This window comes from Anastrepha ludens, chromosome 5 (genome assembly GCF_028408465.1).
Source record: "Anastrepha ludens isolate Willacy chromosome 5, idAnaLude1.1, whole genome shotgun sequence".
Taxonomy (NCBI): Eukaryota; Metazoa; Arthropoda; class Insecta; order Diptera; family Tephritidae; genus Anastrepha; species Anastrepha ludens.
This window is the reverse complement of record NC_071501.1, coordinates 88,067,799-88,083,312: the sequence shown is the minus strand read 5'-3', so window position 1 is coordinate 88,083,312 and position 15,514 is coordinate 88,067,799. Positions and strand designations below refer to the sequence as shown.

Sequence of the window (15,514 nt, the reverse complement as noted above, 5' to 3'; positions counted from 1 at the left end):
TCACTAATTCGCATGCTCACCTTGGTACGGTATTTTTCGGTATCGGAATGAGATTCGGTATGGGCCGCTTTGCCTTTGGCGTTTGTGATACATTACCGCTGTGATTATGCACCGACGATGTGTCCGACGAGCCTCCTTTCGCTGATAAATCGGTCGGCTCATCGTCGTCGTATTTGCCACGTTTGCTATAAGGCTCCGCCGTCATTAATGCTTCATCATACTCATCGAGATTGTTATTATTGAAATGATCTTCCAATATATCTGCAGAATCGCTGAGGAAATCTTCGCACAAATCAGTACCACCAACTTTGTTGCGTCGTCGTGCCAGCGACATACCCGCCGCATGTCCCACCGGCGGCACATGGTGATTCATTTCGTGCACTGTGAGCGATTGTTTGATGTCGGCTGTGAAATCACAGGCGGCACATTTGAATGGACCTGCACCACCATGATTTTTCATGTGACGATCGAGATTCCATTTATAAGGGGTACGAAAATCACAAGTGACACATTTGATCATAGGCATGGAGTGATACTTGACGTGTTTGCTGAAGCGCGCTTTAATGTGTGTCACATACGAACACTTTTCACAGCGGAAGAATTTTGTCTTGCAATGTTCGTCCAATTCATGGTCGACCAATTGAGCGCGGAAGAGTGTGGTGAAATCGCAAAGGCTGCACTTAAGCAGTCTATTCTGTGTGGGCTCATCGCCAACATAGGTTAGCGAAACGCCGCTGGAGTGCAAAGCAGCCGTAGTGGCAGCTTCAGCGCCATGCACAGGCGACACCGAATCGGTGGGGGATGGTGAAAGCTCAACGCTGCGGGTATGTGTGGTAAGCGGCTGCTGATGTGCGGGTGGCAATTGGAAAGCCGTATGACTGCTGGTGGTGCCAGCGCTGTTTGACGAGGCACTAGCGTTGTTGCTGGTAGTTGCATTGATCGGCGATTGATGGCGTTGTGTTTCAGATGCTGCCGCGGCAGCAGCAGCTGCGGTCGCTGCTTGAATTTCTTGTTCGTAGACGTTCTGTGCTTGCTGGCGGGCTTCTAGATCGCGTTCCCGTTGCGCCTGTAACTCACGCTCATAGACAACGGCGAAGAGCGATTCGCGCTGCAGTTCTAGCTCGCGTTTGACCTGATGGGAGAGTGTGAATTATTCGTATTAACAACAATCAATTGCGTTTCTTATAAACATTTGTATACATAAATTTATTGCCTATTTGCAAATTAAAAAAAAGGATTCATAAAATTAATATTAACCTTTTTTCTAAAATAAAGTGATTTAAACATTGTTAAAAATATGATTTATCGAGGAAAATTTTATGAGTTATGAACTTAAAAAAGGCATTGTAAATACCGTTTCAACGGCAATAGTTTTTCATTTCGTTGAATATTCATTCGAATATTGAGTATTTTGTAATAAAAAAATTATATTTCGGTATTTCAAATATTTTTATTTTTGTCTGCTCTATTAAATATGGGCTAATCATATATATATTCTATATAAAATATAAAAAAAATTTCTTTTTAAGCTTTTTATAACTTCCAGAAGTTATGATTATTCGACTTTTGCTAATTTGCAACTCTATCGAGTACCCTTCCCACCTCCAACAATTCGATATAAACTTTTTCCCTTCACTTCAAGTTATCGTTATTTTAAATGTCGTACAAAATTTTTCTCGCAACTCACCTGCTCATAAGTTGGCATCTTCGAAACGGCATCGCCCATACCGACATTGCCACCGCCACCACCACCGCTGATCTCCCCCTGTGCGCCGCCCAAGCCGACGCTTTGCTCCAGCTTCCGTTTGCGTGCCTCCCGACTCATACCTCGTTTACCACGGGGCTGCCCATGCCCACCGGCCACACCGTCGGTGCAGCCGTGCACCATTTTCATGTGACGCACCAACTTTTGGAAGTGTCGTGAAGCATACAGACACAGCTTGCATTTGTTGATGACAATTTTTTCGCCATGCACATCTCGCAGATGCGTCAAATGATAACGCGGATTCTGTGTGAAATAGGTGCAGTAGCTGCAGCTGTAATTGCGCTTGATCTTACATTGCGGCAGACCCTCGTCCTTCAGCTCCATGGCCTGCTGTTGCGCTACCGCTGAAGCAGTTGCAGCCGCGACTGCTGCACTTTGTTGCTGTTGTGTGGCATTTTGATGTTGCTGCTGCTGCTGTTGTTGAAGGTGATATTGTGCGGCTGCGGCACGGTAACGTTCCAATTGTTCCAGCGCACTATTTGATAAGTTAGTGGTGCCAATCGACTGCTGTTGCTGCAGCTGCGAAGGGCTGCTATGTTTGTTGCTGTTGATATTGTTGTTCGTGGAAGCGGCACCCTGATCCAAATATAATTGATTGCCACTGACAACGCTGCGTACTATAAGCGTGTCGCCGGAGCGTTGAACCATCGAGGGCAGTTCCATAACTTGGTGTTTTTAGCCAAGCTTATTGTCGGACATACGCCAATCAATGCGGAGACGAATACCTTCTGCTGCTGATCTGCAACTGCAAATAATAAAAACAGGAATAACGCAGTATTAGTACGAATTCTGCACAAACAATCAGGATGAAAATAAAAATTTGCTGCAACTTGATTAATTTCGACAAAACTCTTTAAAAAAAAGCTTTATCCACACGTTTGCTTCGTCTTAAATAAGCGCAATTAAACAATTTTCTTCACTTCTTCACTAGTACGTAATGAAAATTTCTTTGGCCCAAATCTTGGCTCATGCGATAGGTTCGAGTTTCTTCGAGGCAAGTACATATTTTCCATACCAAGGTGAATCCAGCTGAGTAGGCGCGCATAAACAACGGCTAAGTAGATTTCTATTGGATTGCCAGCTGTTGAATGTCGGCAAAGTTGGACGCCGGCGCAAGTGTTTATTTATTTGAGTGCGAGTGAACAACAAGTGAGCAAGTGTTTGTGTGCGAAACAGCTGAGTGCTTATTGATTGTTGTTTTTAGAATAACAGTGAGTGAATAACGCCTTGGATTTATTTTTTGCGAATTTTAGAAATCGGCGCCGTCAATATGAATAGGGAAGGAAATCTTTGTGTATTTTTAGGTATGTAAATAAAAAGGGTGAATGTTCTTTAAAAGAATGGACGGAAATGAGATGAGCATTGCCCAAATTATTGATTTTATATGTAAATATATTTAGTTACATGGCGGCAAATCAAAACGAATTTTTGTCGTAGTGAAAACTAGGCATTGGAAGAAGTTATAGGCAAATTTTAATGCAAGTTTGTTAACTAAAGGACAAGTATGATAAACATACATACGATAGAAAAACCAAGCGTATATTAATGGACGCAGAGAAGGGTTAGGGAACCTTAAGAGATAGAGAACCCTTTCGACGGCTTTATTCGGTTTTCGTGAATTTTTACGAATTTGACTATTAATGCAAAGTAAGAAATTAGCGCAATAATCGTTATTTTATTTGAATGACATTTAGCAATTTTCTGCTTTACTGTATGGGAAACATAAAAGCTTAAATGGTTGTTGTAAATGATTGAGAACGAAAAAATGTGGTTAAAGAATATTTAACAATCTTTGCTGATTTTGTTCAGATTTGACATTTTATATTTAAATAATAGTACAGCTTTGTGCTTGAAGCTGAAAGCCTCCTACATCGCTTTAAGAATTTTCGAAGAATGGATCCTTTGTGAGTCGCAGGGGCTGGGTTACATTTCTTCTTCCAGATTGGCCCATCCTGAGTTTTGGATAAACGACATAACATAACATAACATAGCATAACATAACATAACATAACATAACATAACATAACATAACATAACATAACATAACATAACATAACATAACATAACATAACATAACATATCATAACATAACATAACATAACATAACATAACATAACATAACATAACATAACATAACATAACATAACATAACATAACATAACATAACATAACATAACATAACATAACATAACATAACATAACATAACATAACATAACATAACATAACATAACATAACATAACATAACATAACATAACATAACATAACATAACATAACATAACATAACATAATAAATGAGCCAATTTCATATCTTTCATTTATTTCAACAGTGTCCACTAAAAACACCAAAATATTGAGAAGAACTGCTCCAAAGTTTTCAATTTATTATGCCTTTCTAAGTAAAAGTAGAGATACATTTTCATCAATAGATGACCCATCAATTTGTGGCGATTGCGGTCATTCCTGCATACTTATCTCAAATAAGTTTTGTTTTGGAATATGACATTGATCGTATCTGAGCGATATGTATGCACTGTAACAATTTTTATTTTGAATTAATAGTTTATTTTAAAAGGCTTCTGTAAATGATCGACGCTAAAAAACAAATTTCCTGTACTTTTTCAGCTTTCATATCCGAATTAGAGACCAGGCCTGACCAACTGACCACTAGTTGTTATGCCATATATACATACATATGCACTCATCTATGGCCATGCACCAGCATTAACTGCGACAATTTCAATAAGGAAAATGAAAATTATGCAAAAAAAAAAATGCCAAAGGATCCTGAAGGGCAGATAGTCAGTAAAGGCTGAAGAAAATGTACTGTGAAGTTGTTGGAAAAATACTTGCACAAAGTGACGAATATTGCGCAATAATGGTAATGGAAGATAATGCAGCGCAGTCTGATGAGTAAATGCTGTAGAAATAATGTAGAAATAACGAACGGCTGAAGGCTGAAAGTTGGGGGAAAGATAAAGCGAGTGGAGAGTACAGCAATGTAGTTGACATATTGATAGCAAGGGGAGTGGAGAGTACAGTAATGTATTGCTAGCAACGTCGGGGATACTTATAACCAGTGCTCGATATTGAGGAGCGAGCAAGGCACGTTGTTGTTGTGCTTTCTGTACCTACATATTTACTTGATATACAATATGTAAACAGCCTTTCTCCAGCTACGTCCGTGTTGGCTTTTAAATGCGGGACTTTTAGTCACAGACGCTTTGTGCTGGCAGTGCTTAAAAAAACAATAACACACTTTGATGATGACAAAGGCAATAATGCAGACACGCACATACACAGATACATAGCGTAACACACCAACACTTACAAATATGTACTACTACTAAATATGTACTACGCACACTAACCCAGTGGCAAAGGACTTTATTATTGAAGAAGTAGATGGGTTTGTAATGGTTTCTAGGGCAAGTACCAAGGAAATTGTTTCTTTTTTAAGCAGAATATTTTTTCTTTTAGTTGTTAACAAACAAATCAAATGATTAAGAGGCTTCCGCTCTTGAGTTAAAAAATTTCATTAGCATGATAAGTTCCTAGAGTTCTAGTGTGGAACATAGGGCCACAGTTAAATGATTTGGTCTTGGCCAAAGTCCTTACACAGAATACACCACAATAATGACATGGCTCATTTTGAACTGCGTTGCCTGGTTAGCATGCAGTAGTGAATATCTAATTCAATTTCAAATTCATCCACAATAGGCGCATAGCCTACCAGCTATTTATTTAAATGTAAACATTTGTATGCCTTTAATGAAAACCCTGCTACCAGCTATTACGATTTGCTGCTGGGATGTGATTGAGCTCGTAATAAAAATGACGACAACAACAATTACGAAAGAGAAGTAAAGATAACTGTGCAAAGGATAAGAGACGAATTCATGCATTGTTTGCTTGGCTATAGGCAGCAAGCAGCAAACAGCAGGAAGCAAAGACAAGTGCAAAAAAATTATAAAAAACGAAAATGAAATAAAAATGATGACAAAAGCGAATGAACGTTGAAACTTTAGTGAAATTAGTATACAACTAACTGAGGCACGTCCTCATGCAGATGAGCGAGAAACGGCAAGGTCGAGCCAACGTACGAGTAAATGCGCAGAGATGATGATGCCTTCGAGATGACGCGAAAGGCCATTAAAGCGAGCGAGCAAAGCAAGAAAATTCAATAAGAAGATGAGAGTAGGGACAAACAAGGGACACAAACGGTTTTATGCCGTTTTTAATGTAGCTGCTGATGTGAAGGAACGTATGTTAGGTTAGCAGGAGCAATATTGAATGCTGGCATGCAAAGAGAAGAGGGGACAAGGGGCAATCAAATGAATATAAAGCAGTGAGGGCTGCGAAATACGCACACAACCACATAAGCACGTGCATATGAGTATGAAGTATACTTTGCGGGGTAAACCTGAACCGGTGAATCAAGTTTGCGTTTCGATAATGTTTACCATTCGACCCGTGTTGACCTACGGCGCAAAAATTTGGAGCATAAATCTTGCAGATGAGGTAACGCCTAAGTATAGCGTAAAGTATTTGGCCCAATACACGTAGAAGGTGACGAGTACAGAATCAGGCACAATAAGCAGCTGCTAAGTCACTGCAATGGCGAAGATAATCTAAGGTTTATCAAGTCGCAACGCAAGCCAAAATGGACATCCCTCACAACGCACAGTCACGGTTGTGAACAAGCATTCCATTTCCTCTGCACATGCCCTGCCTTATGGAAGGAGAGAATGCCAATCCTGGGCAAATCACTGTTCGAGAATCTCGAAGAACTGTCTGGCTTACACGTCAACAACCTAATAAGGTTCTCAACTCGCACAGATTGGATATAGTGAGGCTATAATTAACTATTAAAAATGTTGGTAGCGAGGATGTCGCAACAAAATGGTTCAGAAGCGCTAGTTGGATTCTGGATGAATCACCACTTTAACCAACCAACTAGCAACGCATCAGATGGGCAGGTCACAATATCCGTATGTTTGATGGTAGGCCACAAAAACCTGAAACAAATTAGGCCTCAAAAATTGGAAATCTCTAGGGCTGGATCGTGTTGAATGGAGGAGATTGCTGAGGCGGGTAAAGCCCACCCCGGGCTGTAACGCTATTGTAAACTGCTTCCCTCGTGTCATGAGTAGCAACACTTGTCTTTAGAGCGCAAAAAACTTCATACAATCTTTGAAGAACCTCCTACGCCAGAAACATTCGAAGCGGTCGAAGGAAAAGTGATATGCGGCGAGCGACCTAGAGGCTGAGGTTATGAAAGAGCTGAGGCGTTAGGAAAGACTGCCACACAACAGCGGCGGCTAATCGCCTTTCCTCTCCGCGAAGTAATACTTGATGGTAGTCCCACGGCGAGAGGTTATGGAAATAAACAGGCACAGCCTGGTTTCAGACCGCCACTTGAGAGTAGGAAGGCAACTTGAAGCGCTACAATGCTTATGAAAAAAAAACACAGCAGCATAAAGATTTCTCATGAATATACGGGGAATGCTGCTGGAGTGACCGTCCTTGGCCGGATATAAATCCGGGTCGTTCAGTGGTCTTAACGTAATCTATAAGTAGATTGATGACAGTTTTATTTCTATTAAATATATTGCAATTTTTCTTATCTAACAAAGCGCCCTATAGAGATGTACAGAGCGTATTGCATACACCTCGTCTGTGGAATTTAGTATTACCTTCCAAATATCGAAAAAATTTGGCAGCGTGGGAGTATTGGCACTGCTTAAATAGATTTGACATTACCATATAAAATTCACTATTTTCTTATAAACGAAATGGCAACGAAAGGAAACCGATTGAGTCGTATTTTTCAACCCAGTAGAAGCGCACCAATCCATTACTAGTGAAATTCCCTGCTGGGGGCTTTCATGCGTTTACACGCACATTTCTAAAAACTTGGTGGATTATTTGCGTGGCTGTGTAAGAGTTCCAAATGTGTTGACAACAAGAGTGAGTGGCCTACTAAAATACGCTGCAGGGACAGCTTTTGGCTCTAATGTTGCTGAAGGTTAGAAAGAGAGCAGCAACAGAATATTTCTGTTCTTGGAAGGCCGGAAACGTGACGGTTGTCTGATTTCTGGGTCAATGCTGACAACTTGCGCCAACATTAAATGAACCAGTGGATTGCAGCACCGTCTGTCATACGATTAGTAACTGTACTGACAGAAGTGGCAAATAAGTAGTAGTAAAAAAAAAAAAAATTGAGTTAATTTGCAGTAAGCAAAAGCGAAATCGAAGCAACAGGGGCAGTCAAGGTTTTAAGCATGGCAGTCACCGAAAATCTGAATGAATTTAAGCTTTAAGGATTTTTTGCTGAAGTGATGCTTAGAGACCTTTTGCTGGCGTGAGCTTCAGGCGGCAGCAATAAAAGGCTGAAACAGCAATAAAAGACACGAAGAATAAGAAATAATAAAATAAATAAAGTAGCAACAATAACCAAGAAGATGTGGAATAATATTCAAATGAGGTATACCTATATTCATATACAAGGTGGCGCACAGATAGGAATTTGGAAATTTAACTTTCTTCATCATGTGTCTATTGCAGTGCTGCCAAAAGGTTCTCGAAATAGCACCCGAAGATATAGAGCTCCATCTGTTCTGCGCTTTTCTAAGAAATAAGTTGTGCAATTTAATTCTCCTTTAATAACAGCCTGGGGGATGCCGATGGCCGGGTAGTAGGTCTCTGAGACCAATTCAGTTCCCTTCCTGAAAAGTTCATCAGTAATTTAATTTCTTTCTTTATATTCCGATGCCCTGAAACCCAGATCAGAGAAATATTACCTTGATCGCGGCTTGGCTATCGGAAAAAATTTTAATATATACTTCGCTTCGCTTCAGATTTTTTCCTCGTTCGAATTCTGCGTACTTGGACTGATTGTCATGGCACGACTCTCAAACTCCAGTGCACGCATGGAGAGATCAAGTTCAGAGAAATACGGTGTTAACTGCCCAAAAATGCTATCATGTCCCTTGAGAGTTTGTCTCCAGAGGTCAACTTCCTTTAACCTGATTGCATTTTGAGTAGCGATGGAAATAACGTAAAAATCGTGGGGAAGTAAATGCAAAACGACATTCAATTCAGGGCAACACTGGGGCAAGTTCTAATGCCAATGCATGCAATCCTATGTCGTCATACGTCAATCATAATGGGGACTTGAACTGGGCAGCTGCAGCAATTAAACAGACAAACAATGAAGCGCGTAAGGTCAAAATAAAGATTTCCATCAAAATCATTTTTGTTTATTTAGAAAAAAATTTAATATTTTTAATTATTAATTTTGCACCACCTTGTATGCATTGTATGTATAAAACATGCAACAAATCGGGCTGCATACAGACGAACACAAAATTTATTGTAAAAATAAACATTTTTGCTATATAATTTGACCAGCCGATGGCTTTGACTGAGGCAATTACCAAATTTGCATATTTTTTTCTACTACAAAGCTTTCGATTGTTGCTTATCAAACGCTTACGAATCCATTAAATTGGACTAAAAAAAATAGTAAATATTCAAATCAGCAACTTTCTTCATTTCCTATTGCTGCTATAAGCCGGAATACGAATTTTATGCTTTTATTTTTCGCTTGGGAAGACTGCCACACTCTACTGCCAATGAAAGGCCAATCAAAGAATGGGCCTGGGACCAGTTTTCTTAAGAGACTTTCTCAATGTCGACTACTGGATAATAGCACACACATACATACATTTGCATATTTAGTTAATGTGCTCAATGGTGAGCTAAACATTTCTAGCCAAGGGACTATTATTTTAAATTGGTTGGTTGCACTGAGGTCGGAATGGCGAAATTTTTTAAAGACAAATTATAATTTTTTGTTTTTTGTTTTTTGCAAAAAAAGTGAGCTAAGAAAATAATATTTTATAGCAGCAGGACATTGCCGTAGGATATCAGATATGCTTTAAAATAAAATAAAAATTCAAGCTGGGGAAATCACTGACTATTAGCCTTGACAGACATTGGCTTGAAGTATTATTCCGTTTTTCTTTCTGGGCGAATTTTTTATTGTACTAAAAGCAATGTAAATGAAAATCTGTCATATTGATCGCCAGTTCCACTTTTGAACGGGTGTCGTCGTTCAAATATTTTGGATCTTTTATCTCTGCGGAAGCAACATCTAAACAAGAAGTTAGTGCGAGGCTTTAAGCGCACAAAGCTGAAACTCTATAAAACAATAAATACGCCTTGCCTTACTTATGCATCTGAAAACTGGGTCATGCGTAAAGAGGATGAAGAAAAGGCCAACAGCCGCATCCTTGGACCGATGCGTATGGATCATGTCAACTATCCCCTAAGTTAGAACAATGAATGCTTAGCTGAGCTAAACGACACTGACTATATAAAGTTTCAGCCTCTTAAGTGAGCTGGACATGTTCTGAGGAGGGATCCAAATGAAACTGCAGAAAAGATCTACTATAAAAGCTGCATGTGCCTTATAAAAAGGGTCGCCCCAGGAAAATTTGGATTGCCACAGTAAAAAGTGACGCCAAGATCTTTGAACTGAAAAGCTGGACGATGTCTGTAAGGTAATACAATTCTTTGTCGAAGCTATAGAGGGAGGCCACGGGCGAACCCGGCCTGTCACGCCAACAATGATGGTGATCAAATACAATAATTACATATGTACGCAGTATTGTGTAGACAACCTTGATAGGACTCCACCTTCCATTCTCTCTAGCCAACGGCTTCTGTCATTTGCGAAGTAATCCTAAAAAATGTATTGAATTATGGTAGAAACGCGCTTACAAGCAAAAACTTTGTTATAACAATTTAAGTTTTATTTATGAATCTAAGCAATTCATGTTTGCCTCATAATAAATTGGACTTTATTTTCCTAAACTTTTGATTTTGCGAAATAATGGAAAGGTTGCCCTAGTGGTTAAAACGCGAGCTGAGCAGCTAAGAAGGAATGAAAAAACATTAAATTAACGAGACTAGTCGCATGGTCTCGTAATTAAACTCAAATAGCTCAAACCTAAGTATGTTTGTGTTTAAAGGTGCATACAGTCAAACCTCGATATAAGGGAGTTGAAAATAATGGACAAATAAATATTACAAAATCTAGAGAAATTTTAAGAAAATTTGTAATAACATTTCTTTATTTTTTTAGACTGGCCACATTTCGCTGCGGCTCAATCTGATATGAAGTTAATGGAAAAGTAAATTAAAGTATTTTAGGCATAGCTTCGTTAAGAAAACATATTTTTTAATTCGACCTTGATGTTGTTGTTGCTGTAACAGCAAACAATATTAGGTAGATAGGTAGGCGAAATGTTTGATGCATCAGTCTGGTACTCGCCAAGTAGTAATAAAGGCCCGTTTTGATACTATTTTGAGATCTCCCACGGGCAGATATCTACAGCCAACCAGAGCTGTTGATGTAATGGCGAAGATTGATGGCATTTAGGTTGGCGTACTGCCACAAGCTATCGAAGAAAGGAGCACTCAGTAACCTTAATTGTCTAGCTGCCAAACCTCTCAGAACTTTCTGCGTCCTCCGTCTATTATACTGGGCCTAGAAGGTTTTCGAAATAGCACCTGAAGAAATGAAGCAATATCCCTTTTAACAACAGTCAGGGTGATGCCGATGATCAGGTAGGGGACTTCTCAGACCAATTCAGTTGACCACTTCTTGGCAAGCCCAACAGCAATTTCATTTCCCTCTGACTATCAGAAATAATGTTAATATCTCTCTGGGAACAAATAATTTTCATTCGTTTAGTTAATATATGTTCGAATTTGAGCTTAATCGGATCAAAAATAAGATTTTTCGAGATATTTTGACCACAGCGCCATCTAACGGAATTTCCAGCGATTTTCTTCTAATTGGCTTGTAGACAAACTTATTCCATGAGTGAGAATTGGATGGCTCCATTTTCAGGTCGGTGCGCAATGTAAGTACCAACTTTTGATAATACAACTGTAGATTAGAAAAACAAGGTTGAGCAACATTGTTCCCACCCATACCAGAATTAGTCCCACACAGACCACGACTAGTCCCTAATTACGAACTTTTGATAACCCGACTGTAGATTAGATTAACTAAGTTGATCAACACTGGTCCCACCAAGACCAGAACTCATCCCTAATTGACAACTTTTGTTAACAGACTGTATATTAGATTAACTAAGTTGGCCAGTCCTAGTCCCAAATTACCAACTTTGATAACCGAAATGTAGATTAGAATAAATAAGTTCACCAACACTGGTCCCACCCAGACCAGAGCTAGTCCCTAATTACCAATTTGTGATATTCTGGCAATTTTGGGGTTTTGTATACCGTTGTTTAAATAATAGTGCATCAGTTATGCAGAAGTTATAAAACTAAAATTCGTTGCACAAACACTTTTTTCACTTAAAATTTATGCGCAAAATCGATTTCTTTCAAATGACGCATTAGCACATTACCTAATGGTTTTTCATTATAGCACGATTTTTCATACCAAGGTTTTACTGTATATTTTGATACAAACCAAAATTCACACGTACAAACATTTATGTAACCAACAGCTTCCCAACAATTGGACCCCTAGAAATTAAACAACTTTCTTTGGAAGTAATTAAGAGATCGGCTTACATATTTAAACATTCCACTTACACATACATACCTACACTCGTACATTTATTTGAAATGTCATGAAAACCTCAAATATGCACACCAATTTCTGTGTCCACACAAATACATGCAAAATAATGTAAGCCCTTTAATTTTGTAAGCCCTTTGGGTGCTATTTTTCTGAAATGCCATCTAATGCCATAATTATTTGTCCGCTTCTTAGTATAACCGCGCGCATACGGCTGAAAATTTAACAAAACATACATTTTACACACACACACACAACTTATACATAATCGTACACACTAACTTATACATAGTCGTTTATATGTTTGTATGTATGGAATGTTCCATTTATTGCACTTATGAATATTCGTACATTCGCTTTGCCAAATATTCAGCAAAATGAGTGGCGCATAATTTGTTTTTGGTTTGGTTTTTTGGGATAACAATGTTACTATGTATGTATGTATAAATGCTGCAATCATGAATGCTAAAAATATATGTATGTGTGTGTGTGTACACTTAAGCAACAAGCGAATAATCATGGGAGTCAACTATGGTGGGCGAGTGAGTTAAGTTACACACATACATAAACACATATATGGAAACCTTTCAAGTAAGTATTTTAAGCATTTGTATGCTACTAGCTTTGTATGTGTAAGTACATTAGGGTGGGCCGATTTACATCGAACGATTTTTCTGGAACAATTTTTTTTCATCTCCTAGCAGATTCAGATTCTTTATAGAATTCTAAGAAAAAAAGTCTACTAGAGCAAAGCTTTAAAGACAATTTCAGCCAACCAAATTATAAAAGAAGCTATCTTTAATTAATATCAAAATTGAGAGAGTTACGACAATTGAGAGAGAGAGTCTAAGGCAGAAAAAATATACTTCCCTTAGAAATCCAAAGATATTGAACCAACTTAGTTGTAAATGTGTTGGTAATTTAAAGAAAAATGCATGATTAGAAAAATAATATTAAAAATAAATTTATGAAAAATTGTAAAAATTATTGTTTTTAGTTTTGAGTTTTAAATAAAAAACAGATATAAACAATTAATTCTTCCTACGAAAAAATCGCTAAAAATAATATTCTTAATAAAGGGTTTTCCAATAAGAGTGTGACACGTAGCGCCGTCTTGTTGAAAATAAACGTTGTTCAGATCAATACCATCCAATTCAGGCCATAAAACATTGTTAATCATCTCTCGATAGCGCAATCCATTCACTGTATCTGTTGCTCCAGCTTCATTTTCGAAAAAGTAAGGTCCAATGACTCCGCCGGACAATAAACCGCACCAAACAGTCACACGTTGAGGATAGAGAGGCTTTTCAACAATAACTCTTGGGGTCCCATATGCGAAAATTTTGCTTGTTGACGAAACCACCGAGGTGGAAATGGGACTCATCACTCAAAATGATTTTTCGATGGAATTCCGGATCATTTTCACGCATTTCAACGACCCAATCAGCAAAGACACGACGTTGCTGATGATCGGCCGGCTTGAGTTCTAGTGTTAAGTGGATTTTATAAGCCGTTTGTGTAATGACGTTTGTGGAATGCCTCATTCCAAAAAACGATGACGAATGGACAATCCTGGGTCATCAACACATCAACACTTTCGGCTACAACAGCAATATTTTTTCGGCTTTTCTTGAGCGACGTGCACGGGTTTTATTCTTCACATCACTAACTTGTCCCAATAGCTCGAATTTTTTCACCAATTCTGTATAGCGGTCCAACAAGGTGCTTCACGATGACCCAAAAATGTTCGAGTTGTCGAGTTTTACGAACCGTCTGTGCCAAATGTTCACCATTTTCATAGCGAATTTAAATAATTTGAATGCGTTGTTTAAGTGTGTATCGTTCAATTTTTATTAATGGCGTGGTTTCTACTTGTCAAATATTAAAAAATTACAGCTTCAAAAGTGACATCTACCGAAGTAGCGGGCTATTCAAAATAACACCTGTTATTGGAAAATCCTTTATTTTGGTCAAAGACAAAAATAAATAAATAACTGTCACCTACTTCTGAAGGTGTTTGGCTGGTCTCATCCTCCTATTTGTAGCGTGCGTTTTGATATTAGAGGTTTGAAGCCGACTCTGAACGGCGAATGGTTTCTATGGGAATCTTTTTGATGGCAGAAATACACTTGGAAATTTGCCATTCCTTGCTGAGGAGCGACCGCTGTTAGAAAAAACTTTTCCTACCATTTGGTGTTTGATCTCAGTTACGGAGCTTCGAATCTGGGGACTCTGGGAATGGTAATCGAGCACCAACCCATTCAGCTGTGGCGACCGCCCGTTGGTCAAAGACACGGTCTTTGCAATTGGGCAGGGCAGCACCCGAAATTGACTTTAGATCTGCACTCTAGTGGACTTTCTGAGAAATCTATGCAGCACCTGAAGCTGCTAAACCTGAATCTCCAGCTCTGCCGATGTCGAAAAAAGTTGGCACGCCCTAATATAAATATATGCATCCACACATACAGATGCACATGCATATACATATATGGCTACACTTGTGCATAAATATGCATGAGCATAGAGTTGTTAACACTAAAACGCACATAAAGTTCATGGCATATTAATTTTTATTCTCTGTGCGAGTTCCTTTGAAATTTGCATTTTGTATGCAAACGCTTTTTTATATATTGTAATAGATTGTATATGCTTTCAAATGTATAAAAAAACCAAATTTAATATTTTGTTTGAAAATTTTGAAATGTTATTTAAGATTTTTTTGAAACAACTTTCGTCACAAAAGAATATGAAAACTTTATTAATCATCAAACTATTTTTAACATCGTGAGTTGGGTCCTTTGGGGAGTTGCAGACATACAGACTCAACGCCAACATTTTGCAAAGACCTTGACTTTAAATTTGTCGCAGAGTGTAATCTGAGGATTTAAGTGTTAACACAAAAGACCAGTTTGTCTGATCACCAAATTTAGAAAAAAATATTTTTTTTAAGATTCCATACAAAATATGTGTTTAGCAGAATTTTTAGCGCGAGAACTTTTTAAATAAAAATAAAATAAAACAACTTTTTTCATGACAGAAATTCACTCGTAGGCTTGCCACTGTTCGCCAAAGGCTGATAGGCCGGAATAACTCATTTTTATACCGATTTATGATAATTTTACTGA

General features: G+C 38.4%; 1 protein-coding gene across 17 annotated transcripts in view; it reads right to left on the bottom strand.

Moving 5' to 3' along the window:
- The window catches only part of LOC128863158 (uncharacterized), a 184,065-nt gene that overhangs the window by 18,932 nt on the left and 149,619 nt on the right, over positions 1 to 15,514 (bottom strand). For 16 of the 17 annotated variants that reach the window (XM_054102139.1, XM_054102134.1, XM_054102142.1 and 13 more), the window contains exons 7-8: positions 1,688 to 2,510; positions 21 to 1,132 (exon numbers count right to left, since the gene is read on the bottom strand). In XM_054102139.1, coding sequence (XP_053958114.1) covers positions 21 to 1,132; positions 1,688 to 2,428 — 1,853 coding nt within the window. In that variant the 5' untranslated portion in view covers positions 2,429 to 2,510. Of the gene's footprint in view, positions 1 to 20; positions 1,133 to 1,687; positions 2,511 to 2,780; positions 2,968 to 15,514 lie in introns of those variants that run through there. The other variant, XM_054102146.1, reaches the window with a different exon arrangement.